At 64.2% G+C, this 26,252-nt stretch overlaps 2 protein-coding genes across 5 annotated transcripts in view; both read left to right on the top strand.

Annotated features, from left to right (window-relative positions):
* KCNQ1 (potassium voltage-gated channel subfamily Q member 1) overlaps positions 1-26,252 on the top strand; it is a 190,694-nt gene that overhangs the window by 19,464 nt on the left and 144,978 nt on the right. For 2 of the 4 annotated variants that reach the window (XM_058662659.1, XM_004599258.2), the window contains exons 2-4: positions 8,332-8,422; positions 25,650-25,776; positions 26,137-26,215. In XM_058662659.1, coding sequence (XP_058518642.1) covers positions 8,332-8,422; positions 25,650-25,776; positions 26,137-26,215 — 297 coding nt within the window. Of the gene's footprint in view, positions 1-8,331; positions 8,427-25,649; positions 25,777-26,136; positions 26,216-26,252 lie in introns of all 4 variants that reach the window. The other 2 variants (XM_058662661.1, XM_058662660.1) reach the window with 2 other exon arrangements.
* MRPL23 (mitochondrial ribosomal protein L23) overlaps positions 1-26,252 on the top strand; it is a 262,071-nt gene that overhangs the window by 230,907 nt on the left and 4,912 nt on the right. The window lies entirely within an intron of this gene.

The raw sequence follows: 26,252 nt of genomic DNA, 5'->3' as shown, positions 1-26,252 counted from the left end.
TCCCGACCCACTCGCCTCAACCTTAACTGCTCACTGCATTGTCTGCCTCCTGACGGTACCTGTGGTACCTGTGGGCATTTCTGCAGCACCCATGGCACACTCCCTGGGCTGGGGCCAGTGGGCTTGGGTGGGGTTCTCAGTATACTTTTTAATTGAGTAGAGAGGTCCTGGTTGCATGAGAGGTTCCTGTTTGCACAGTAGCCAGCAAGGGACTGGTACGCTGAGGTTGGGGGAGCGGTGGCTGCTGCCCCTCGCCAGGCCGCAGCGTGCACCCGCCCCGGCCCTGGTGAGCTGCTGCCCTGTCCTGTGGTGAAGGCTGCCCTCTGAACCCAGGCACGGAGGGGCTGAGCAGTCTGCAGCCCCCTCCAGCAGCTCCCTAACAGGAGGAAGTGTGCGGAGAAGGCTGGTGGGACCGGAAATGGGCATTTCCTGCAAGGGCAGCTCAGTACCAGGTGTGTGGCGGGGCTGCCTGGAGGCCTGCAGGCTAGAGGTGCAGGCTGGTGGACTCGGCTCAGGGCAGAGCCCCATCAGGGGACCCAGTGACCACAGGTAAATGTACACTGTGGCCTGGGCAGCAGCCATGGGGGCTGTGGGCCGATGACTCCTGGGATGCCACAGGTCACGCATGGAGGGGTCAGGGCTGGGTTCGGGGGTCACCAGCAGGAAGGCAGTGTCCTGGTGGGCAGCTGGGAACCTCCGTGCTGGCTTCCTGTGCTCCACCCACCCACACCCCTGCTTCTCTTGCAGCCTCTGCCCGCCTCCCAGTGCCCCAACCTTCCAGGCATGGCTGTGCCTGTGGGTGGGCGCTGGAAGCTTCCGGGCCTGGGAGGCCAGAGCCCACACTGCCCCATGGGAGCTTCCACCTGGGGAGGTAGACAGGAGGAGCAGTTGCCGCATGTCTTGGCCACAGGACAGCAACCAGCAGAGGCAGCAGACCCGTTCAGGGCTGGGAGAGCTTGGGCAGGCGTGGGCAGGGCAGTGGCCAGCTCTGGGCCACAGGCTGCAGCCTTCTTGTTGGGGGCCAACAGAATGCAGAGACCCCAGGTCTTGTGGGGAACGTTGCCCTGCTCAGTGATGGCTGCTGGAGCCTCGGGGCAGCCCTTGCCGTACACTCTGGGGGTCCGGCCCACCTGGGAGCGACCCCTATGCATATGTAGGTTGTGGGGGGCTGCTGGGGGCTGACCCAGGGGTGACTGCAGAGAGGGACTGTGTCGTGTGGTCTAGCTGGCTGTCGCACTACGTGCCTTCATTTCCCCTCTGTGGCCAGGAGGGCACAGGCTGTGTGGCTTGGCCTCCCGCCCACGTGTGGACCCTCGCCCTGTGGACCACCTGTGCCCCCCCCAGGCAGGACTGCATTGAGTCCGATTCGACGGGGGTGGGTTGGGGTTGAGCCTCCACTTTCTGCCTGAGTAATGGGTGTCTGTTTTTGAAAGATTGCTTCTTTGAAAGGCAAAGTTAGAAAGCTGAGGGGAGCAGAGATCCGCCCCCTGGACGGTCGCCAGAGCCAGGGCTGGGCTAGCTGGAAGCCAGGTCGCCCACAACGCGGACAGGGCTGCAGGCATTTGATGCCGCACTGCTCTGCCAGGGATCAGAAGTGGGGCAGCAAGAAGGTGCTCCGCAGCGATACCGGCACGGCGGGCAGGGGCTTAACCTCCTGGGCCACAGCACGGACCCTGTAACGGCCATCTGAATGCACGGCCTGTGATGGTGGGGGTGTGACAGAGTGTGCGGGTATGTGGGAGAGTGAGTATGCATTGTGAGAGCGTGTGTGTGTGTGTGTGTGTGTGCGTGTGCGTGATCCTCAATGGTGAGATCTCCCAGTGAGAAGCAGGCATGGAGATTCTGCAGCTGCTGGTACCAAGGCGACCCTTCCGTTCGCACCTGTGCTCAGCTTGCCGAGTGCCCCGGGCGGCAGAGAGTGGCCCCTGAGGCTCCAGACAGGAAGTCCCTGGCGTGTGGCTGCGACAGGACCCCCGCAGCGTGGCGGCCGTGTAGCCTGCTGGGAGGGGCATGCGCAGCGTGGGCCAGGAAATGACCTGGTGGCTGCTCTTCCATCAGCCGTGGCGGGAGGGAGGGGGCTAGGAGGAAGATGGGGACGCTGAGGGGAGGCCCCTGGCCATTGCTGCTGTCCCTCTGGTGAATGACCCTGGCTGTGTTTTGTCCCAGCTGCCCCTGGGGGGCCAAGGCCACTGTGGAAGGAGGCTGTGTCTGCGGTGGGCCGTGGAGGGTGTTTCGGGCCAGGCAGTGGCCTTGTCCCACAGTAGGGCCTGCGGCCTGGCAGCCCATGGCCTCTTACCCGGCACACAAGCACGCAGGACACCCCTTATCCATCAGTGGCCATGGTGGCGGTCTCCCTGGATTCTCCCCTGCACGTCCTACACCTGCTGAGCTCTGCCTGGACCAAGCCCCTCTTCCAAGAGGCCCTCCATCACTGCTGTTCCCACAGGGAGGAGGAGGAGCCAGGGAGAGGTACTGTGCCCTCCCCAGCTGGCTGCTAAGCTGAGGAGCTGCCCTCTCCTGGGGGTGGGCAGTGGGACAGTGCAGCCCACACGTGCCTGGTCAGGCTCTAGTCTCACCTGAAGACATTTTTTGCCGGAGATGTCTTCTCGAGTCCCTGTGGTCCGGGAGACCCAGGCTGCCGCCCACCATCTCGGGAACAGCCATGCTGTGGCTGGGCCACCTGGGGATTGTCTTGGCCGTGGCTGCCCCCCTCCCCTGCTGGGTGCATGTTGCCTGGTCACCTGGCAGCTCTGTGTCCTGGACTGCAGCAAGCAAGATGTAGGCTAGACATCAGGAAGAACTTCCCTGCAGGGTTGAGTCCTGAGGACCTGTGTGCTGGGGTGGCCAGAGGGCCACATTGGGTTGGCTACCATGGCTCCAAGCTGCCATCCATCCCCCTGGCCTGAGGTTGGGGAAGCCCACTGGTGTCTGTGGGGCCCAGAGCAGTTCCCGTGGGGGTGGGGGAGTATAGTGTCCCTCCACGGGAGGACAGCATGGGACCTCACGCAGATAAGCCCCACTCATGGGTTGTTGTCCTTCATTGTTCCGGCACCTTCTAAATATACCCTCTGAGGGCTAGCTTATCGTGGCCTCATGTTCTGCGCGGGCAGCCATGGAGCCGGGCAGCCTCCAGCCTCTTCTGGGCGCTCCCGTGGCCTGCGTACGCCCGCTAGGCTGGAGGGGCCCAGGCTTGCCCTTGGGAGGGAGGGTTCCCCGGGTGGTTGAGAGCAGCCTCCTGCTTCTGCAGCAGAGGGTTGGGCGAGCTCCCAGGGTGGATGGAGGAAGAGTGTGGGCCGCTCCCAGCTCCCGAGTGGACCCTGCTGTGTCTCACCTGAGAGCTTGGTGCCGAGAGAGCTCTCCTAGTTCTGGGAGCTGGGGGCTCCTACTCAGCCCAAGTGGGACACGTAGGCAGCCGCTCTGTGCACCTGCCACAGTCCAGGGGCCACCCACCCTCACCCACAGCCTCTTTCTCCCCACAAAGTTACGGGGACACAGCCACACCTGTGCCCATTTTGTTGATAACGTTTTATGGGGACACAGCCATGCCCATGGCCCGTTTTGGTCGGTAACATTCTATTGGGATGTGGCCATTCCCAGCTGGGTCGCTGGGAGAGGTGGCTGCCCAGCCATACTTGAAATACTTCCTCGCCGGCCCACAAGTGTGTCAGACCGGAGTCACGTCCAACCTCTCCTGTGGTTCTGACACTGCCCCTGCCCTCCTGCTGGGCCTGGGAGGACCCAGAAGGTCCAGGCTGGGAGACCCTTCAGCACCCTTCCCAACAGGCTTTGGCTATGGGTCACACAGGGCCTTGGCAGGGGGCACCCTCCCCGTTGGTCCTCACGGAGCTGCTCTGCTGGGCTGGAGTGAGGACCCTGGGGGAAGCGTGTGACCCCCTGGGTAGGGTGAGTCCAGGTAAGGGCCCTGGCTTGCCCCTGCCCTGTGGGCTCCAAGTCCTGAACTTGGCCAGCTCGGCTGTCCGCACCCTGGAGGACTGCGGGGTCCAGCGATGGCCCTGTCCTACATACTCACCTGAGTGCAGGGGTAACAGATCCAGGCCTTGGGTATTGGCTGTGCCAACCTGAATTGCCCCAGCCAGTGACTTCCTGGGACGCCCCAGGGCCCAGGGCACTCTCAGCCTTGGTGGACACTAGGCAGGGTAAGAGGTGAGGTGTGGCCCCTGGGGTCAGTGACTTCAGGTAGCTGGATCTTGGTCCTGGAAGCCCAGATAGCCCTGGCCCAGTGCAAGGGAGGTGAGGGTGGGGCAGTGGTGCTCACATCCTGGAGGCCTGCATAGAGGCGGTGACACCCCTGAGCGCCCCAGTTCAGCCTGGCTCAGTGTCGGCCCAGCAGAGGGACACTGGCTCGAGCCGGGCAGAGCTCGCTCACTGGGGAATGGGTTTGGATCACAGTCATTGCTGGGTGGTGGGGGCTTCGGGTGTTTGGCCTAAGAGTTCCCAGGATGCTTCCCTGGGCAGGTCTGGAGGAAACCCAGCGACTTGGGGAGCATGGCTGAGAGCCCAGATCCCCGTGAGGGAAAGGCTGGAGCCCAACTTGAACCACAGCCCCAGCCCGGGGTGCATGGGGTGAAACCGAACTGTAGCCACCTTGCTCCTGCTGCTCACAGGACGTCGCCCGGAAGGCCCTGTGGGGAGGAAGCAGACCAGTGGGGGTGGGTGGTCCGTGGAGACCCCGGAGGCCAGGCCGCCCACACTGGGTGCTGCAGGCTGGGTGTACTCCCTGTGAGGGTGGGTGGTCCGTGGAGACCCTGGAGGCCAGGCTGCCCACACTGGGTGCTGCAGGCTGGGTGGACCCTCTGTGGTTGGGTGCTTGGTTTGCCAGCTGCCTGGGAAGGACCATGGACTCACCATGGGATGAGGAGGGGGCAGTTTGTCCCTGAGGTCACAGGACATGGCCCCAGGGCCGACCAGCCAGCCTGGTCTCCCTACCCACATGTTCTTGGGCCCTGGGTGCCACAGGAGCCTTTGGGTCCTATGGGTGGCTCTGTGCTCATGTACCTGGGGCCTCAGGCCAGCTGGAGCTCACCTTGCAGTCTGACATATCTGTGGAGTGAGCTGTGGGTCCCTGGGCCCAGCTCCCAGCATGGCGTGGGCTGAGTATACCCCTGCTACCCTCACACCTGCTGGTACCTGCCTGGCTGATTCCCACTCGGGGGCAGCCCTGGGTGTCCAGCCATGTGGGACAGGTGCATGAGCTCAGGGCTGTTAATGTCCACCCAGGGTTGGGACATGTGACAGGCAGCTGCAGTGGGGCCATCTGAAATCCCCAGGAACCCGTGGTAGCTGTCAGGCTGCAGCCCGGCCTGCTGTGCCTGGGGTGGGCCTCTGTTGGCGGAGGGCAGGGCTGACCAGCTGCCTCAGGGATAGGCAGCTCGGGCCCGACTCCCTGGTGAGGTCCACTGTGGGCTCACACGTAGCATCCCTAGCCCATGTCCCCGGCTTCCAGGCCCACAGCCAGGGCATCCAGCCTGATCCTCACCGGCTCCGGGGCTTGCTTGTCATGCCCACCTGGGGGTGCCTGTTGGTGGATCCTGCCCTTCCGAAGGCTGCCAGTCTCCTGGACCAAACCGCTGGCGTGACTTTCTGTGTCAGATCAAGTGTGCAGCAGGGGGCCTGGATCACCCCTACGTGACTCAGCCAGACAGCGGTGCCAGGCACAGTTCCTGCAGGTGGCCGAGGAGCGGGGTGTCCCAGCCCCGCCTCCCAGAGCGGCCCACTCACCGCTTCACCTTCCCGCATCCAGGAGTCCTCACACTGAGGTCACCTCAGCCCAGCCGGGGCCCCTGCAGATAGCGGCTGATGTCCGATAAGGCTCTCACCTGGACTGGCTGGCCCCCAGGCCCTGCGGTCACAGCAACTGAAGTGGCTTTGTGGCCGAGAGGAACAGGGAAGCCGTTGTCCCTGGACGTGGGAGCACCTTCCTGGCCGCTGGGGGTGGACTGTGTGCGTAGCACCATCTGGAGTGGGCAGTGCAAGCCTGTCTCGCCTGGGCCTTGGCATCGCCAGGGGCTGTAGCGGCCTGAGCCTGGGGCTCAGCAGTGAGGTGGGGGCTCCTCAAGGGCCAGGATCCTGGTGCCCCCAATTGGAGCAGACAGAGACGGCCCATAGGCGAAAGCAGTCAGCCCAGCACAGAGACAGGCTTGTGGCTTCTGATTCTCTCCTGAACTGCCATAAAGCGATCAGGTGTCGGGGACCCACCTGGCCTGGCACAGGCCTGACCTTGGGGCAGCATCCACTGTGGCGGGGTCCTGAGGAGAGGGTTTCCTGTTTCGCCTCTGCCTGGAGCAGGCCCAGGGAGGTGACCTGCACTGCTGCCCAGCTCGGCCACTGGAACCTCACGCTCCCCTCATCTCCCGGCCCTGCTCCTGCTGAGGTCAGGTGTGGGCCACGTGTCTCTTGAGTCAGCACTGGCCGTTGGTGCCCTAGGGCACTTCCTGGGGCAGGGCAGACGCCCCCAGTTCTCAGAGGGCCCTAGCCAGGGGCTTTGGACACATCTCTATGGCCGGGCGGCCGGCCATGCTGCGAGGACCTTGGCCACACATGCTGGCCTCTGCCATGGGGTCCCCGGAGCCCATGGCAGAGTACCACCTCCCTTTGTGCAATGCTCACCCTACCCTCGGGCACCCTGCAGGCCAGGGGAGCTGGCAAGCGGACACCTTCTGCCCTAAGGCACCTGCACTTCCTCTTGGCCAGGCTGTGTTGTGCCTAATCCGACTTCCCACTCTGCAAATCAAAACAAACACATCAAGGATTAGGCCTGGCAGCCTGAGCCTTCAGGTGCCCGTGGGCAGCGCGGAGCCAAGCCCCATGGGCCAGTGGCCCAGACTGCCAGTATCTGGAAGGGCCACCCTGCACAGTGGTGCTGTGTCCCCCGAGGGCTACCTCCCATGGGCCTCCTTGGTTGTTGGGCAATTGGATCAGCATCAGCACTGGGCTCCCAGGGCAGCTGAGGGCACGGTTGTCAGCAGGGGACCAGGGAGAGGCCTGGGCATGGACGTCAGGCTTGCCACCTCCACGGCCTATGCAAATCCCGGTAACTTTGGTGCGAGGGCCAGGTCAGAAGTCAGAGCTGCCTGACAGCTTCCGAGGCCCCAGGCCAGGCAGGGCTGGGCAGGTGCCCACAGCCCAAGGGGCCTCCTGGGAGTGGTGTTGGCATCCCCATGCCTACTGAGGGGGTGAGAAGTGGGTGTTGCACACGGCAGGTGGGCATTCATGATGGGGAGCAGGTGGGTATGGCAGCTTTCGGTCTGGGTCCCAGCAGCAGGAGGGTAGGGAGTTGCAGGGGGAGCAGCATTGCACACCGTTGGTACTGGGGGGCCCGGATGGGCTGTGCAAGGCCAGGGAGGAGAAACCTGGCTTTCTGTCACTCCCAGGAAGCTTGGAACTGGAGGTACAGGTGGCAGGGAGAGGCAAGGTGTGCAAGCGCTGAGCCTGCAAGGAGCCATGGGAGTGTGTGGGCAGCTGTGGGCAGCTGTTGGCAGGGCCGAGGTCCACCCCCTTGGACCCCACTCCTGGGGCTTTTTCAGCCTCTCCTGGGGCTGTGGGGGCAGCCCCCTTGCTGTCATGGCCCTGGCTGTCTGTCCCCCAGGCAGGGGAGGACTGGGGCAGCCTGGACAGCCCAGGGTCCTCGGCTGGCTGGCTGTGAAGCCGTCACAGCAGACAGCCGTCTGTTGAGGGCTGGCCACAGCAGAGCTGAGCAGCCAGGGAGCTGACTCTGGCAGGGCTGGCCACATCTTTCCTTAGATGTGCCCCATGGAGGGGCAGCTGGGCCCTGAGCGTCTGGGTCCTGGGAACCATGGTGTGCGGTGGGGGGGGGGGGGGCACGTGGCTCGTACGGTGTGCCCACACCAGATGTCTGGCAGTCCTCGTTACTGTTGGGTCTAGAATGGTATGTCCCATGAACCCGTCCTCCTGTTGTCTGGCTCTAGAACCAATGCTCTTCAGGCCTGGAAACAGCCCATCACAGCTGAGTCTGGAATGTTCTGTCTCTCGGACTGTTGTTTGGGTCTTGATATTCCATCATTATGGCCATTATCTGGGTCTAGAATGGTATAGAACACCCCGTGCCTCTGCTGTGTGGATCTGGAATGTTCTGTCCCTGTGAAGGGAGCCTGTAACGCTAGCCACTTGCTCTCTGTTGACACAACCCCCCTGGATGCAGCTGCTCAGGCCACGTCGTACCCGGCAGTGTGGTGGGGAGAAGGTGCGGGGACCAGCTCCTTGTCTGCCCCAGTGGCTGCTGAGGGAGGCTGGCTCGTGGTTCATGGGGCGGGCGTGGCAGCCATGAACTGACCGGCACCCTGTCTCCTGCAGGTTCCTCATCGTACTCATCTGCCTCATCTTCAGTGTGCTGTCCACCATCGAGCAGTATGCCACCCTGGCCACGGGCACCCTCTTCTGGATGGTATGTGGGCACAGAGCTGGGACCTGAGGGCTGCTGTTGCCTTGGTCTTCAGGCGCCAGGCTACAGGGGAGAGGGTATGGCAGGAGGGCTTCCTGGAGGAAGGGTGGGGTTGTGGTTAACAGAGGTAGTGGCTCCTGGCTTGGCTTACCCTTGTGGGGCACACAGGTGTCCCCTCCCACAATCACCTGATGTCCTGTTGGTGGGCCCGAGGTGCAGCTCCAGATCTGAGGGACCACCCAGCTGCTTTCACGTCCCGGCCCTGTGCAGTCTACAGCTTATCTGAGCCACGAGGCAGGGAGCCTGGGCTGGCAGTCATGAGGCCAGATCAGCCCACATCATGTAGGCACACCTCTGGTGCTACGAAGGGCTGTGGGGTGCCCATGGGAGCCATCCAGCTGGCTGACAGGCAGTAGTGTCATGAACCCCAGGGCTGTTGGTTTGGGGTCACAGACCCATCCATGCTGGAAGACTCTGCCCTCTTTGACCGACTCTGAGCCTATGAGGTGTACAGCTGGGTTGGGGATCATCTCACCGTGCCTGAAGCCGGGCTAGGTGCCAAGGCTGTGCACCTAGGAGCCAAGGATGTGCTTGGCGCCCCTTGGGACCTGTCCTGGCGTTGTGTCTGTGCCAAGCACTGCTGGGCCTGCCAGATACTCCTCCCACGTGCTACTGTGTCAGCTTGTTCTGGGGAGTGATCAAATCCTGCAGGCAATGTAATGGAGCGCTGCCGTGGGTGGGGCTGTGGGTGATGGAGCCCTGCCGTGGGTGGGGCTGTGGGTGATGGAGCGCTGCCGTGGGTGGGGCTGTGGGTGATGGAGCGCTGCCGTGGGTGGGGCTGTGGGTGATGGAGCCCTGCCGTGGGTGGGGCTGTGGGTGATGGAGCCCTGCCGTGGGTGGGGCTGTGGGTGATGGAGCCCTGCCGTGGGTGGGGCTGTGGGTGATGGAGCACTGCCGTGGGTGGGGCTGTGGGTGATGGAGCCCTGCCGTGGGTGGGGCTGTGGGTGATGGAGCCCTGCCGTGGGTGGGGCTGTGGGTGATGGAGCCCTGCCGTGGGTGGGGCTGTGGGTGATGGAGCGCTGCCGTGGGTGGGGCTGTGGGTGATGGAGCCCTGCCGTGGGTGGGGCTGTGGGTGATGGAGCGTTGCCGTGGGTGGGGCTGTGGGTGATGGAGCCCTGCCGTGGGTGGGGCTGTGGGTGATGGAGCGCTGCCGTGGGTGGGGCTGTGGGTGATGGAGCCCTGCCGTGGGTGGGGCTGTGGGTGATGGAGTGTTGCTGTGGGTGGGTGGTTTTGGCTGTTCTCTCTGCATGAGGCGTATTTTCTTTTTTCTCTTTCTTTTCTTCCTTCCTTCCTTCTCTCCCTCCCTCCCCACTTCTGTCTCTTCTTCTCTCTTTTTTTCTCCCTTTCTTCCTTTTGCAAATTCCTAGGTTGTTGTTTCTTTTTAAAAATTTAGTTTCATTGGAAAGTCAAATACAGAGTGGAGAGACAGAGGGAAAGATTTTCTGTCTGCTGGTCCACTCCCCAAGTGGTCACAATGGCTGGAGCTTTGAGGGTAACGAGCCAGGAGCTTCCCCTAGGTCTCCCACTCAGATGCAGCATCCCAAGGCTTTGAGCCATCCTTCACTGCTTTCCCAGGCCACAAACAGGGAGCTGGAAGGGAAGTGAAGCAACCAGGATTTGAACCGGCACCCGTGTGGTTGCTGGCACTTTCAGGTGGAGTATTAGTCAGTTGAGCCATCACACCCAGCCCAGTGAGGAGTGTTTTCTGTCAATTTCACAGCAAGTCTTCTGCCATGCCTCATGACCACAGCACGTTAGGGTTCTCAGTATCTGCAGAGGGAGCTGTAGCTGCTGAGGTCTGGGGGAGTCCCTGGGACTCTGGGTGCCAGGTGTTGCATGGCTGTGCGTGACTACATTAGCACAATGCATGCACCAGGTCTGGGAACGGCGGGGTCTCCCTCCAGCGCCTACCCCCAGGACGTGTGCGTGTGTCCTGTCCTGTTTCGTAAGGGCTCCGTGATCCCCTCCCGGCACTCTTGGCTGCCCAGGGTGGCCTCCAGCCCCGCTGTTGGGCAGAGGCCGTGGGTCTGGGGTCATGGCGGCAGCGCACGTCGCCCCACCCTCCTGGGCTCTGCATGTCTCTGTCCACATGAGCAGCAGAGGCACAGGCGGCTGTGTTTGTGTTCAGATGCGCACACGCATGTCTGCAGCTGCACACATGTGGGGACTGCTCGGAAGGCCTGTGCACACGTGGTGTGTTAACACCATTGGACACATGCAGCATGTACGTGTGTGCGGCTATGCAAGTGGGTGCATGTGCGCTCACACGTGGCAATGGGCTGGTGTGCCCATGGGCTGGTGTGCCCACAGCACTGCCTTTGTCCCCGTGGTGAGCGCTGTGTGCGAAGGCGTGTGGATGTGGTGTATGCGTGTCCCGCACAGTGAGTTCAGGCTGTCCATGTGTTGAGTGTCTGCATGTGCCTGTGTGTGTTTGAGCCCATGTACACTTACACATGTTTCTGATCATATATGTGGACCCATCTTATTGTGCACACGTGTGCCTGGCTGTGCTTGGCCATGCCTGCTCTGCTCACTGCAGCTCAGATCTGGGCCTGTAGCTCCCTCACCCGTCTCCCCAGGGAACTCACTTGTGTGTGGATGGCTCTGATGCCATGGGGTCTGTCCCGTGTCTGTGTCACCCCTGAGGCCTGTGTGTGTCCTGGTGCTGGGGCCCAGGTGTGCTGGGGGCCCACCCTGAGGTCCTGGTGCTGGGGCCTGGGTGTGCTGGGGGCCTGGGTGTGCTGGGGGCCTGGGTGTGCTGGGGGCCTGGGTGTGCTGGGAGCCCACCCTGTGGTCCTGGTGCTGGGAGCCCTGGGTGTGCTGGGGGCCCACCCCCAGGTCCTGGTGCTGGGGCCTGGGTGTGCTGGGGGCCTGGGTGTGCTAGGAGCCCACCCTGAGGTCCTGGTGCTGGGGACCCACCCTGTGGTCCTGGTGTGCAAGTCCTGTCCCAGGCATGCCTGGGCCGCCAGCTGCTGTGGGGACTGGCATCTGTGATACCCGGGCGCCCCCTGGTGGTCATTCCTGGAGCCGTAGCCACTGAAGGCTGGCCCCCTCACCCTGCACCTCTGGGGAGTGGCCTCCCCTTGGGGTGTGGGCACAGCAACCCGGCCCGGTGCTCACTACACAACCAAGGGTGGGCTTGCCATGTGTGGGGTGAACTCTGGCCTGACTCTTGCGACTCCCAGAGGGGTGCACGCTCTGCGTCCTCTGTCCCCCCACTGCCTGTCCTCACTGTCTGCCCCCCGCCGACCCTGCATCAGGACCTTGGCGCAGGCCCTGTGCGTGGCCTGGTGGGCCAGCTGACTCCCCCACCCCAACTGCTGCCTGCTTCCTGGTGGGTGGTTGTGCCATGACCCCTGAGTGCTGCCCAGGCAGGGGCCCTGGGACCAGCCCTGCCTGGCCATGCACCCAGTTGTTGCCTCCTGCCCTTGGTACCCAGAGCTGTCCCATGGCAACCCCCACCCCGTGCGGCTCTCTGTCCTGCCAGGAATCCAACCCTCAGGGATGCCGCCCTCAGGGGGTTGTGCTGTGGCCAGTGGCCACTCAGAGGCACAATCATGAAGACTGTTGGTGACACAGTGGGTGCAGCCAGTGGCCCACATGGGAGGGGTCTGCAGGGACGGGGGTTTCCTGGAGCAGTGGGGCATCTGCTGGGGGCTCCTGACGCAGGGGTGCCCTCCTGCTGCAGCTCACAGCCTCTAGATGCCTGGCCCGTGACCCAGACGCTGGGTGCCCCTGGGGCGGGGGACAGTGTGGCTGGGCCCAGAGCTCAGGTCCTGGAGGGGGGAGGGCTGGACCCCCCAGTGGAGGGACGGCAGGGGCAGAGGTGGCCTCGACCGGCCGCGGCGGCACCAGGGGGCGCTCTTGTCACATGCAGCCCAGGAGCTCTGACCCACCTCCTGGTGCTGAGCAAGGGATGGGGGTGTGGGGGCCCCTTGGCATTCATGGGGAAGGGTCAGGCCCCACCATGTCTTCCCTGAGAGCCCGCAGGCCCCTTTGCTTGTGGGCCGCACCCTGGAGAGGCCAACAGCTCCAGCCTTGGGGAGCTGGGAGGCCACACAGGGGTCCCAGGCATTTGTGGGTCTGCAAAGGCCATGTGGGGAGGGGCCCCCGCTCACGTGGGGGTCTGGCGTGGTGGGGGAGGGGGCAGCTTGAGCTCTGCTGGCCTGCTGCTGGCCTGTGGTTCCGGGGAGAGCAGAGCTGCAGCTCAGCCGTGGCTGTGTGCCGTGTGTGCCTGTCCCGGAAGTGAGTTCCGGGTTTGGGTGGCTTTCCTGTCTCCCCGAGGCCTGCTGCTGGCAGGGCCCCTCCTCTGCAGGGCTCCCCCAAAGAACCTGCCCCAGGCCCCGCGCCACCCCAAGTCCTGGGACCCTCCTGGGCTGCCTGCAGCTCACAGCCCCGTGCGTGCGGGGCGCCCGGAGGCCTGGGCGATGAGGTCATGGCTTGCGGCTTCCTCCCCTGGCCGCCGTGACCCTCCCCTCCCGCCAGCTGGATCCTGCTTCGCCCCTCGACTCTCCCAGCAACAACGTGAGACCCCGCGGGGACCGGGGGCCTCTGCTGTGGAACAAGGTCGGGCTTCTCTCCTCAGCCCCCTGGGCCCCAGCCCTGGCCCCCCTGCCCCCCTGCTCCTGCCAAGCACGCCGCCCGCTGCCAGCTTCTCCTGGCTGCAGTGGGTACCTGCGGGCTGGTGTCTGGGCAGTGTGGGAACACTGTGTTGACCAGGCCTGTGTGTGCTTGAGCCTCCCTCAGCCCCCAGGTTGGGACCCCGGGGCTCAGCTGAGCCCAAGGCCTTTCCATCCTGGGGAACTGAGGCCCCAGAGGCCGCCGTGGAGCCCTTGGCTGTCGGCTCTGCCCGTGCACGGTCGCCTGCTCCCACCCTGGGTCTGCGTCTCCTGGGAACATGACCCCTCCACTTGCAGGTCACTTGGTCACCCACACGGGAGTCCGCTCTGGGCCTTATAGGACTTGCCCTACATGTTTCTAGAATTTTCCTCCATGTCGAGCCACAGTGGCTGAGCGGGGCTTGTCACTGAGCTGTGCTGGTGCCAGGAGGTCAGCGTGTCCATCTGACTCGGGGAGCCCTATGTGGGCACTTCTGGTTCACTCCTCAGATGTCCTCAGCCAGAACTCGGCCGGGCTGGGTTAGGAGTAGGAAACCGACAAGGCCCACGTGGGCACGGCCGGAATCCCAGTCCGTGAGCTGTCAACTGCTGCCCATGGACTGTGTGCAGACATGTCCCCCAGCGCCCTGTGAGCTGGGGGCCTTGTGGGACACACCGGAACGCCCCACGCTGCCAACTGTGCACGCATGGGAGCTTATGGACCAGCCAGGCCACGTGGCAGAGGGCACAGGGTGTGGCCTGTCCCTGTGGGGCCCAGGCCCGAGAGCGCCTCCCCGGCAGGGCGCACACCCAGCCTGCTGTCCTCCGCCCAAGCCCATCGCATGCCTGGAGGTCCCCGTGCAGGCCTCCGCATTCCGCATCGGCCCCTCCCTCCGCCCGAAGGGGGACACGGACTTCACCCTGATGGCTCTGCTGGGCCTCCCACTCATGCCTGGCTGAAGCCAGGTGCTGGCCTGTGGGGGTGCCTCCCCTTCCTTGCCGGTCTCGCGCCCCAGCCCTGCCCCAGCAACGTGGGGCTCGGCTGCCACCCTGCTGGCTCCCCCATCCCTGGACTGCGGCTCGCAGGCCCGAGTTGGCCGCCAGCCTGCCTGGAGGCAGCTGTGGGCCAGGGACCAGCTGTCATTCCCACGCACGGGCCTGTGTACCGCAGCCGTGCACATGGGACAGGTGGGCTGTTACCGGAACGTTCCACAGCCCATGGGGCCATGTGGTGAGGCCTGTTCTGTAACAAAGCCTGCCTCTGTGAGGCTGCCGTCAGGCTGCTCGTCGTCTGTCACCGCCAGGAGTGTTGTCTGTTAAGACCCTGGCAGGCTAAGGGGCCTGGGCCAGGAGCTGGAGTGTTCTGGAACCTTCCAGAAAATCCTGTAACTTGATCCTAGCTTGGGTGGGTCCTCTGAGCAGTGTTTGCCCTGGGAGAGACTGCTTGGGTCAGGGTTCCCCCTTGCTCCTGTCAGGAACCCTGCTGCTTCATGTCTGACTCCCCCAAAGGAAGAACAAGCCTGCCCCAAGTCCTCAAGAGGCCCAGGAAGCCCTCCAGCCTGTGTCCACGGAGCGGCCAGGCAGCCGGGGCACGCCAGCTGTCCCCAGCCTTCCTGGGGTGAGGAGAGAGTGGGCTGTGTCCCATGCTGGGTACCCTTGGGGCTCACGCAGTGAAGCCAGGCCTGGACCCACACCCCTCCTGAGGCCCCTCCCACCTGGTGGCAGTGAGGAGCTGGCATGGGCCTAGGGCCCCGACTCCTTTAGGCACCCGGTGTGTGGTGTGCACACGCGTGTGTGTGTTCAGGATGTGCATGTGTGTGATACGTGTGCAGTGTGTGCCTCTGGGCCTCTCCCTGACAGTGCCAGGTGCCTGGGTGGTCTCTTGCCCTCCCACTCACACCCCAGCCCCTCCTCCCTGCCTCCCACTCTCGAGAGTTGATATGGTCTCTGCTGCAGGTTGGTAAGGAGATGGCAGCGGCCTCAGGCACGGTTTGGCACAGCAGCCAGGCCTTTGTAGGAGGTGATACCGCTGCATGAGGGGACGGGGGACAGTGGGCTGCAGGGAGAGGGGTCCCCACGAGGGCCTTTGTTCTCCGTGGTGCGTGAGGGGCGGCCTCCCAGGGCCCTCCCCGAGGCCCAGGACAAAAGTCAGCTTGCGGACGGCTGCGATCGACTTCAGTGGGATTAGAGTGCCCTGGTGGGGACAGGTGTCCTCTGTATGCCTCGCCTGCGAGCGCCACGTCGGGTGGGGGCTCCGGGATGGGACAGCGGGGGTCCTTGTTTTCACATCTGACCCCGGCCAGCTGGAGGGCCTCGCTTGAAGCAGGGGTAACAGCTGACATAACATCGTGGGCTGGGCCTGGCACCCGCACTCCAGAGGGGCGCCCCAGGGGCTGAGGGGGAACGGGGCCTGCGGCTGTGGGGGCCACCAGCTGTCCTGCCCCACGGCAGGGGCCTGGGGAGGGGGCTGCGCAGGTGCCAGAGTACTCCCCCAGCCTTCCTCCCCACCTCCCCAGCCTCCCCAGCCTCCCCAGAGGTCCCGGCTGGCAGCCATGGAGGCGAGCCGCGGTGCAGCTGTGCAGGTGGGGAGGGGGAGGCAGGGGCGGTACCCAGGTCTCCCCTGCCCCCACCCTCCCGCCAGGCCAGACTGAGCTGGGATTGGTAACATCTCGTGCTATAGTGTTGGGGGTCCCAGTCAACAAAGCACTGGTCCTGTGTGGGGCCAGAGCAGCAGGAGTCACCCCAAGCTGTGGGCCAGCCCAGTGCTGAGGGCCCGTCAGGAGGGGTGGAGTTTGGCTGCCAGGCCCGGGGGGGGGGCGGCTACGGCCACTGGGGGCAACGCCACCCCTGCCCCAGGGCATGCTTCTGGCCCCTGGCCGTGTGAGGAGGCCTCCAGCCTGTGGCCTTGCCAGCCTGGCTTCCCCTCAGACACCTGGGTTTGGATGCTTGGGCTTGGGGTGCTGCCCACTCCCTTGGCAGTGATCCTGCAGGCTGAAGCGGCAGGACCCTGGGACCCTGGGACCCTGGGATGACTGTGCACAGGCACTTATGTGTGTCACACGTGGGTGTAGGGTCTGTGTAGCTCACGGGTACTTGTGCGCTCAGCCTGCTGGGACCCACACTTGGGGTGGATGCGTCCACAACTAGGCGTGCTGCCACCTGGCTGGGACAGGGTCCCCAGGAGCCTGGGCACAGCCAGGTCAGGCCCAGGTCCTCTGCCTGCTTGGGGCCCTGCCCCGCGGGGTCCCCAGGAGCCCGGACACAGCTGGGTCAGGCCCAGGTCCTCTGCCTGCTTGGGGCCCTGCCCCGCGGGGTCCCCAGGAGCCCGGGCACAGCCGGGTCAGGTCCAGGTCCTCTGCCTGCTTGGGTCCCCGTCCCGCACCTCATTCGTGGTTTCCCACGTCCACTGTTTCACTCCTTTTCCTCTCCTTTTGGGTTCTTTCTGTACTGTGTTTCCATCACAGCAGTTCCGGTTTGGTTGTAGGTCTGGAACCTGCGGGGGGTGGGTGTCTGCATGGTAGGTGGAGTTTATGGTTTTCCGTGGGACTGAGACACTGATGTGGCCCTGTGCTCTGGCCTTGTGTGGCGTTAGCGCAGGCTGTGGAGCAGGTTCCAGAAGGTTCCACGGCAGCCCAGGGGTTCCAGAAGGTTCTACCAGAGTATCTAGAGGAGCAGCCAAGGAGCCAAGGAGGAAGACACGGTTATGGAGGGGTGGGGGCTCCTGGGACTGGCAGAGACTGAATTGAGGAAGGACAGTGGCAGCATGATGGGGGACAGGCACCGGGACCCAAACGCTGCAGACCTGTGGCTCAGCTCTGACCCAGGGCAGCGAGCGCAGTCACCTGCTCCCGCAGTGACGGGCCCTGGGGCATGAGCGGAAGCAGGTGGCTGGTGTGTGTGCGCCCGTTACCAAGGCAGCAGCTGTCTCCCTGCAGCCCCACCTGGGCCCCAGGGTGACCTCCAAGTTCTAAGCTAGCCCGGAGGTTGCTGTTCCCCAATCCTGCCATGGTGCTATGAGGCCGTGACCCCGTGCAGGCTGGGCTGTCTCAAGTGGGGTGCTGCTGCCCATCTGGAGCTGGGGGACCCTGATCCTTGGCCACTCCAGCTCTACTGAGCCCCTGTGGCTGAAGACTCCTATGTAGAGACTCCTGGGTGGCAGAGGGATGCCCCAACTTCAACCCTGCTGCCCCAGGCAAGAGGGTGTTGGGGAAGATTGTGGGAACCATGTTAGCACGTGGCCCTGGTCCCCCATAGAGTGACAGTCCGCCGCCCTGAGCCTCGGGTGGGCATGGGGCGCCTCCTTGGCCAGCTCCTCTCCTCAGACCCCTGCGTGTCTGTGGGGCCTCTGGTTGCTCACGTGAGGATCCCTGAGGGAGGGGGAGGGCCTGCCAGTGCAGTCCCCGGGCTTCCCGTGACCGCTCCCCGGCTTCCTCCCCCCGCACCTGGCAGGGGAACCAGTGCTCTGTGTGCTCGGCCGGGATGCCTGGGGCAGCAGACGTGCGGGGCCGCGTGTGGCGCCTAGGCACCTCCTGCACAGCCAGCCCAGGTGGGGGGGCTGCCCAGCAGAGCGCCTCTGGGGAATGGCAGGGGGGCCTGGCGCCACCTCCGCCTGAGTCTGGCAGTGGCTGCTGGGTGCAGGGGGCAGGGAGGAACAGACCCAGAACAGGGGTGCCAACCTGGGTGTGCTGCAGTTCCCTGGACATCCTGGCTCCAGCGTCTGTGTAAAGAGCCGCCCAACGTCATCCAGTCAGGGGTCTGTCCTTGGTTGGCCAGCACTTGGTTAGCTGCACCTGCTGGGTGAACTCATGTGGTCTCGGTGGGGGCAGGGGGTCTGTGTCCCTGCTGTCATAGCGGGGGTAGGGGTGTGGGAAGCCCACATGCTGACAGTCAGCAAGGGTCCAGCACTTCCCAAATGCCCAGCCCAGTGACTCCGTATGGATGGTCTGGACACCCCCGGCACTCAACCTGTGAAGGGGTCAGAGGGCTGGGGCCAGGCACCAGGCAGGCATGACAGCTCCACTCAACAGGGGACAGGGGGCAGCCTCTGGGTGAGGACCAGTCAGAAGCTTACGGAGGGACCCAGAAGGGAGAACAGAGGCTGGCGAGGGCACCGGGCCGGGTAGCACATGGGGCCTGAGACGCAAGGCCTGGGCATCTGGCCCCAGCCCCTTCTTTCTGTTGGGCCCCTGTGGGCCCCAGCCGCAGCCCCAGGTTCCCAGGGTAGTAGTGGCGTGGTCATGCCATGGGGTGGTGGGCGCAGGATCTGCAGCGGGGGAATCGGCCTCGGTTTGTGCTCCTGGCCTCATGGCCTCCTCCGGGGAGCGTCCAGCATCCTGCTCTTTGGCCTCCCCCTGCCTGGGTTAGTTAAGCTGGGGCTTGGGGTATCACCGTGACAGGCCAAAGCTCCTCTCAAGCCCCCCGCCTCTGGTCTCCGAGTGCTGGCCCTGTGGCCCCAGCTGCACAGGGAGGCCTCCTCCAGCTGTGACCCCGCACACTGCTGCAGTTGCCCAGTGGGCACCGACACCCACCAGCACTTAGTGGTGCTTGATTTCTAAGATTCCGCCCAGAGCCTGCGCAGTCCCTGTTGGCGCCTGTCCTGTGCCCCATCTCTCATCTGCTTCGTGAGACATGGCAGGTCCAGTCCGCGGTGAACTCAGGCTGTGGTCACCCATGAGCCTGGGCAGACCCCCGGCCCTAACAAGGATGGTCAGGGGGCTGTGAGCAAGCTGCTGTTGCTCTCCATAGGCTGTCATTGTGACTTTATGCTAAGCCTTGAGAGGCCCTGGGCACCTCTGGACTGGCTCATTATGCCAGGAACTTGGCATTGTCCTCTGAGCCCGAGAAGCAACGTGGTGGCTTCAGCCCACGATGTCTCGGCTCCACCATCCACGGTCCTCCCTCTGCTCCGTCCACTGTCCTCCCTCTGCTCTGTCCATGGTCCTCCCTCTGCTCCGTCCACGGTCCTCCCTCTGCTCCGTTCACTGTCCTCCCTCTGCTCCATCCACTGTCCTCCCTCTGCTCCGTTCACTGTCCTCTCTCTGCTCCGTCCACGGTCCTCCCTCTGCTCCGACCACTGTCCTCCCTCTGCTCCGTCCATGGTCCTCCCTCTGCTCTGTCTATGGTCCTCCCTCTGCTCCGTCCACTGTCCTCCCTCTGCTCTGTCCACTGTCCTCCCTCTGCTCTGTCCACTGTCCTCCCTCTGCTCTGTCCAGGGTCCTCCCTCTGCTCTGTCCATGGTCCTCCCTCTGCTCTGTCCATGGTCCTCCCTCTGCTCCGTCCACGGTCCTCCCTCTGCTCCGTCCACGGTCCTCCCTCTGCTCCGTCCACTGTCCTCCCTCTGCTCTGTCCACTGTCCTCCCTCTGCTCCGTCCACTGTCCTCCCTCTGCTCTGTCCACTGTCCTCCCTCTGCTCTGTCCAGGGTCCTCCCTCTGCTCCGTCCACGGTCCTCCCTCTGCTCCGACCACTGTCCTCCCTCTGCTCCGTCCATGGTCCTCCCTCTGCTCTGTCTATGGTCCTCCCTCTGCTCCGTCCACTGTCCTCCCTCTGCTCTGTCCACTGTCCTCCCTCTGCTCTGTCCACTGTCCTCCCTCTGCTCTGTCCAGGGTCCTCCCTCTGCTCTGTCCATGGTCCTCCCTCTGCTCTGTCCATGGTCCTCCCTCTGCTCCGTCCACGGTCCTCCCTCTGCTCTGTCCACTGTCCTCCCTCTGCTCCGTCCACGGTCCTCCCTCTGCTCCGTCCACTGTCCTCCCTCTGCCCCATGCGCAACCTCTTTCCAGTTCGCAAGCTGCAGCGCCTCGGCCTCCTCTCTGCCCTGCTTCTCAGTAGGGCCTGCAGGAGACACCAGGCCCCCGGTTGGGCTTTGCCACGTGTACTTGCTGGTTGTCTCTAGGTACTTTTTGGTGATTCTTTAGGGTTTGCCTACAGAGATGACCAATCCACATGGGCAGGATACTCAGTAGATGGAAGGGGAGGACAGCGGCCACCCCATCCTGCCCCCACAAGGTGCAGGGGTGCTGTCAGGCTGCCAGGACCTCCCTCCCTGGTGTTTGGGACACAGCACCTATGCCGGCCAGCAGGACTAGTGTGTCCCAGGCAGGGCTCACCGTCTCTGTGAATTCAGGCCTGTAGTGCGCAGGCCTGCTGGCATGGAGCGCCGTGTCCGTGGGGTCCCAGGGAGCGAGCAAGCTGCCCCAGAGCAGCCACTTGCCCCAGGACTGGAGCACTGTCAGAGGGACTCGCTGGCCTGGAGGCCGGAGGAAGGAAGGAGAATTCGCTTTAAAGGCTTGCAAAGCTGCCCGCGGGCGATGGCTGACAGTCCTATGCTGGGGTGTTCTCCCAACGTGTGTACAAAGCCGCCTGTGCCCACCTGCTGGCAGTGCCTCCTGCCTGCTGGCCGCTCTCTGCCGCCGTCTCTGGAGCCCCAGGTTTGGGGGCAGCAGGTGGGGCCGGGAAGCTGGCCTGCAGAGACCCCTCCCTGTGAGGACCAAGTCCTGGGCGTCTCCAGGGACCCTCATCCAGCCTGCTAGCCTGGCCAAGAGTTCCCAGAGTCAGGGAGGACTGTAGCTACCCCAGGACTTTGGGGCAGCCCCTGCCGGTCGGCTGCTGTCACCCTTCAGCGCTGTCCTGTGCTCGGCTCTGCTCCACACCCTCTTTCTCCTACGGCCCCACCACACCCCGCTCTCAGCTGCTCACATGTCCCACAACCCTGCATCCAAACCCCGCCCGCACCCAGGTCCCGGAGGTGGGACTCCCAATAGTCGGGCTCCACCGGTGGCACCTTCATGTCCGCCAAGAGGAAGACTTACAACCCTGTTTGTATTTATAAAGTTTTCTCAGCACGGGGCCACGTGCACTGGTCAGCACAGTGCCTCTGACGGCTTTGGCTGTGTGGGCAAAGCTTGGTGTGCCTGGTTGCAAGCCACAAGCCAGGAGGGACGAGGAGAGCCGGAGAGCCATGGTAGGACTTCCCTGCGGGCCTGGCAGGTTCTGCTAGGACTTGAAGGAGCAGAGAAGCAGAGCTTGGCTGGGAGGAGGCTGCAGCGCCAGCATCGTGGCAGGTGGCTGGCGCTGCTGTTTGTCACGCTGGCCTGTCTCCCACTTCATCTTTGGGGCTCACCTTCCAAGCGCATCTATTTAAACAGGAATAGGTAATATATTGGTGCTATTGTCTGAGGAAGATGGATTCACACCCAAAGGGCACTGGGGTTTCTGGTTGCCCCCAGAGCTGTAGGGGAGGGAAGAGGCAGGGCAGGAGGCCTGGGGTAGAGCTGCAGTGTGGAGGCTTGTGCTCCTGCTGTCCCCGGGGGGCAGCTCTGAGTGTCCCCGTGGAGCGGGTCTGCCACAGGAACCCAAGGCCCCCCAGACGGGCTCTGTCCAGGGCAGTGGAGCCGAGAGCCTGAGTGTGGCTCTGCCAGGCTGAGGGACAGTCACCCCTGGAGACAGCCCCCAGGGTGGCTGTTGCTGGACAAGGCCTGACCAGGCAACGCGCAGCAGACGCCTTGTGCCACCTGTCGTGTGCAGGAAGGGGGGACCAGACGGCAGCTGTCACCCACTTGCGGGGCCTGGTTGCCTGGTAGGTGGCATTGCCATCCCCATGGCGACCGTGCAAGCCTCAAGGCCTCTCCTATGGACAGCTGGCAGGTGGGGCCAGGGTGGGGGAAGGGACTCTGCAGAGGCCCCCAAACCGGCATTGCACAGCACGCGGGGGGTGCTGAGCAGCTGGCTGCCCGCGGCTGGGGCGCGCTCCCCGAGGCGGCCTCCGGTGGACTCTGAGGCCACTTCCTGTGGTGGGATCCTGCCTTTCTTGCAGTTTTACAGCTCCTGGGGCCTGTGGCCTTCAGGGTGTCCCCATGGGGCATGGCTAACTTCCTGGGGGCTTCCTGGGCCTCTCCGCCTCCAGCACAGCACCCACCAGAAAGGTGACCAGAGCAGGAGGGGAGAGCGGCTGCCACCCAGCTGGACTTGAACTGCCATGGCTGAGTGCTGGGCCCTGGGTAACAGGAGAGGGGTGGGGGTCCTGTGGAGGGCTGCCCTGCTGCCTCCTGAACCCTGAAGGAAAGGCAGGGATTGCAAGGCGGGGCGGGCCGGCCCCAGGGAGTCGCAGGGTGCTCAGGGTGCAGGGCGTCACCCCCAGACTCCTGTGTGCTGTGGGTGGTGGGGCCGCTGCTCACTAGGGCACACCCAGCACCCTTCTGGCCTTCTGTACCATGTTGCCAGCTCCTGGCGGGCTCCGGGGTGCTCCTAGCTCCACCCTGTGCTCCCAGATGTTGAATCCCTGTGGGATGGGGAAGCCAAGGTGTGACAGGGCAAAGCGGCTCCTGTGGGTCGCCGTCCTTGGTGTTCACGCCCTCAGCCGTCCAGCTCCTCCAGGCCTGCCCTCAGAGGACATCTCCCTTCGTCCCCGGCTCCGGGCTGGGGCAGTGTGTGGGGCCGCCCAAGGAAGCCCTGGAGCTGGCTCCATGCCCTGTGCCCAGCTCCAGGTTCAGGGCAGATGGGGAGCACTAGCTGAGAGGGTGCCAGACAGGGGAGAGGCCATGGCAAGGTCGCTCCCCGTGGGACCTCTGCAGGCCCCTCTCATGCGTGGCCTGGACCTGAGCGGGCCACTGCAGGCGTCAGGCTGGGGGTGGGGCCCAAGAGCTCCAGCTGTGCCCAGCACATGTCACCCGGGGGCCCGGCCGCACTCGGCGCAGCTGGCCGAGGCAGCATGGGAACAGAGGGTGCTTTGAACCGTCTGCATGCCTGCGTCTCGCCTCCGGCCAGCTGACCCTCCTGGGGCTGCCGGCCTGGCACTCTCGGGGGCTTCTCGGGGCCACATGGAGTCAGAGCAGTTGGCCATGAAGCCTGCTCTGGTAGTGGGGACCACTGTCCTCCAAGGGGAAGCCCCCAGTTGCCCAGTCTGGGGAGGAGGGCGAGACCTGACCCCTGGACCCCTCAATCCCCATCCCTCTAAGAAATGTGCTGTCCTCATGGGTGGAGGAGGGACCTTGGGGTGGGAGTGGAGGGGGCTCCGGCCCTGCATCCTGACTCAGGGTGCGTGGGCCAGCGGAGTGTTCCCTCCTGAGGCCAGTCCCCTGTCTCCTCGAGCGCCTTTCGGACTGATCTTTCCCAGGAGAAGGGAGGCGTCCAGGATGGTTTGTGGTTCACAGATGGCAACCCCGCATGCCCGGCAGGGGCAGGGGCCAGGCGTGGCCCGCTGGAGTTGGCATGGCTTCTAGGTCCCCTTGCTGTGTTTCCCATGGGCTTCTCTATGCTCCTGAATGGTGACCCCAAGACACACTGAGGCCCGGTTTCCCCAGCTGAGAAGGGTGCTACAGCAGTTTAGCTGGCAGGCGTGACCAGCCTCTAGTGAGCACTGACTGCAGCCCTTGGGTGCCCTCAGCCGAGCGCCACTGCTCGTGGCCTCCACCTCGGGTGCGGGTTTGGGCAGACGGCCCTGGGTGCCGCATGCTACCAGGTACTGGCTGTGGTCCGGGGCCCCATGTGTTCCCTTTGAGTCACTAGGGGCCCTGCCCATGCCCACCCCACTGACCTCCCACAGGTGGGCAGGGAGGGGCCTGGTTGTCAGGATGGCCATGTTGCGTCTGCATGGCCGAGAGCCTGCTCTTCAGGGACCTCGTCCCCCTGACTCCCCTGTGCTGTCAGAGAGCTAAGCCAGAAGTGCCGGAGCTGAGCCCCTCACCACAGCCTGGGCCCTGCTGAGAGTGTAGCCTCAGGGCTGCAGGGTGCCCTGGTGGCCAGAAGGACATGGGCGGAAAAGTGGCCATGGTCTCAGTGGTGTTACAGCAAGCTGTCCAGTAGGGTTGGTCACACAGCCACCCCCTCTGTGTGGTTCCAGAACTTCTCATCTCCCTGAGAGGAAACCCGCCATGCCCTTTGCCTCTCCCCATGACCCCCAGCACTTGCACCTCACACTCTGATTTCTCACAAAGTTGCAATAAAACCCCAGCGTCCTGGTCACCGCTATTCTCAGTGGTCACTGCGTGAGCCCTGGTCACTGCTGGCACCCCAGTCACCCCCAGCACCCTGGTCACCCCTGGTACCCTGATCACCCCTGGCACCCTGGTCACTGCTGTTTTCAGTGCTCACTGCATGAGCCCTGGTCACCCCTGATGCCCTGGTCACCCCTGGTACCCTGGTCACTACTGACCACTGGCACCCTGGTCACCCCTGGTACCCTGATCACCACTGGCACCCTGGTCACCACTGCAGCCCTGGTCACTACCGCTGCCATGTTTTCAGGCAGAGTCTGCCCCTCCCAGAGCCTTCTCACGTGGCCTTGTTGCCCCCCGAACACACAGCCCTAGAACCCGCTCTGCCACCTGTCAGGATCTCCCCTCCAGCAGTGCAGGCACAGACTTGGTCCCTCTGTGACTGGCATGTCCTCTAGGCCCACTCTTCTCTTGCCAGGTGGGCACACTGCTCTACTTCCCCTCGGGGGTGCTCCCCAGCCAGCACCCTGCCTTGGCTGCCAGCCCAGGAGAGGTCACTGTGTCCAGTACCTGCTTCTCTGCTGGAGTCCTTGTGGACACATTGGCCCCTGGAGCAGATCCCAGGAGGGTTGAAGTGAGCGCATGCTGACAGGCTGGTGCTGGCTGGTCCCCTGATCACCTACCCGCTGCTGTGTGGGTGCACAAGGGAGACGCCACTGGGCGTCCACACGTGCGGGTTTCAAGTGGCAGACACCGAGGGCACCTGCCAAGTGGGAGACCATAGCCAGGTCCCCACTGTGGGGCCACATCTACCCAAGCAGGGGCGAGCAGGGCATGAGGGGGCCCAGAGCTTCTGGCCTTGTGTGCGGGTCCCACGTGGTCCTGGCCACCACCACCGGGTGCTGAGCTGGCAGCCTTGCCATCTTCCTGCTCTTCCCTGGAAGGAGGGCAGGGCCCAGGCTCTGCAGGGAAGCAGGCCCTCCCTCCAGGGTCCTCATGCTTTCTCTGAGTGGTCCCTGGGTGCCCTGAGATGACTGTGTGCCCAGCCAGGCTGTCATCATTCAGGGTCTCTGTGCCCCATGGTCAGGGGCTTCGTCCAGGGCCCCCACTGTCTGCAGACCACCCCACAACTCAATCCCATGACAACTGCCAGCCCTTCCTATGGGGGCTGACAGCAGGGGTGCCCTCCCTCTCTGGGGGCTGCCCATAAGGAAGCTCCCTGCGGTGGGAGGTGGCCAGGGCAGGAAGGCCCTTGGTGGCCAGCCTCTCCTGTGTCTGCGGGTGCACCTTTGACCCCTGTCTTGTGCAGGCATCGTGGGGACCCCTGGGGACTGGTCAGGCTGGGTGCCATGTAGGGTCAGCCTCTAACTCTGGCCCGTGCCAGGCAACTGGGCAGCATCCCTGGTGTGCAGGTTTCTGCAGGGACTGAGGGTCCCTGGCTACACATGCCGAGTGGGTGAGTGTGTCCGTCACAGCCTGATGCCCAAGCCCTGCTTCTGGCTGGGATGTGCTGCCCAGAGCTGCCCCACCCCAGGGTGGAGGAGGGGCCCTGGCAGGAAGGGAAGCCGCCCTGTGGGGTGTCTGCTGGTGGTGGACGTGGCCCATGGGTCCCTTCAGCCGCCGGCATGGCCCCTGTCCCACAGGAGATCATCCTGGTCGCGTTCTTCGGGACTGAGTATGTGGTCCGGCTCTGGTCGGCGGGCTGCCGCAGCAAGTACGTGGGCATCTGGGGGCGGCTGCGCTTTGCCCGCAAACCCATCTCCATCATCGGTGAGTCGCGTCTGCCCATGGAGAACCCAGGTGGAGCCCCTTCCCCACTTTCAAGGACTGAGACACCCCACCATGCTGCCTGCCTGTAGCAGCGGGTAACCCAGTGGCGGGAGCCTGCTGGTGGTCCTGGACAGCCCAGTTACCAGGGTCCAGGCCTGAGATCTGTCTCACCCCTGAGGTGCCCATGAACTGGCAGGATCTAGATGGTCCTGGTCCCGACCAGTGCCCATGCCACCTGACTTCCTGGCCTGCTCAGTTTCCTGCCCCCTCTCCTCAGCTCCACCCCTCCTGACCAGTGAGCGCACACTCAGGCCCCGGTGGGGGGGCGTTCCTGATAGCTGGCTTCCCCTGTGTCTGCAGACCTCATTGTAGTCGTGGCCTCCATGGTGGTGCTGTGTGTGGGCTCCAAAGGACAGGTGTTTGCCACCTCAGCCATCAGGTAGGCCTGAGGCCCTGCCTGGCCATGGGCAGGGAGG

This window comes from Ochotona princeps, chromosome 4 (genome assembly GCF_030435755.1).
Source record: "Ochotona princeps isolate mOchPri1 chromosome 4, mOchPri1.hap1, whole genome shotgun sequence".
Classification (NCBI taxonomy): Eukaryota; Metazoa; Chordata; class Mammalia; order Lagomorpha; family Ochotonidae; genus Ochotona; species Ochotona princeps.
This window is presented reverse-complemented; position numbering and strand designations above follow the sequence as displayed.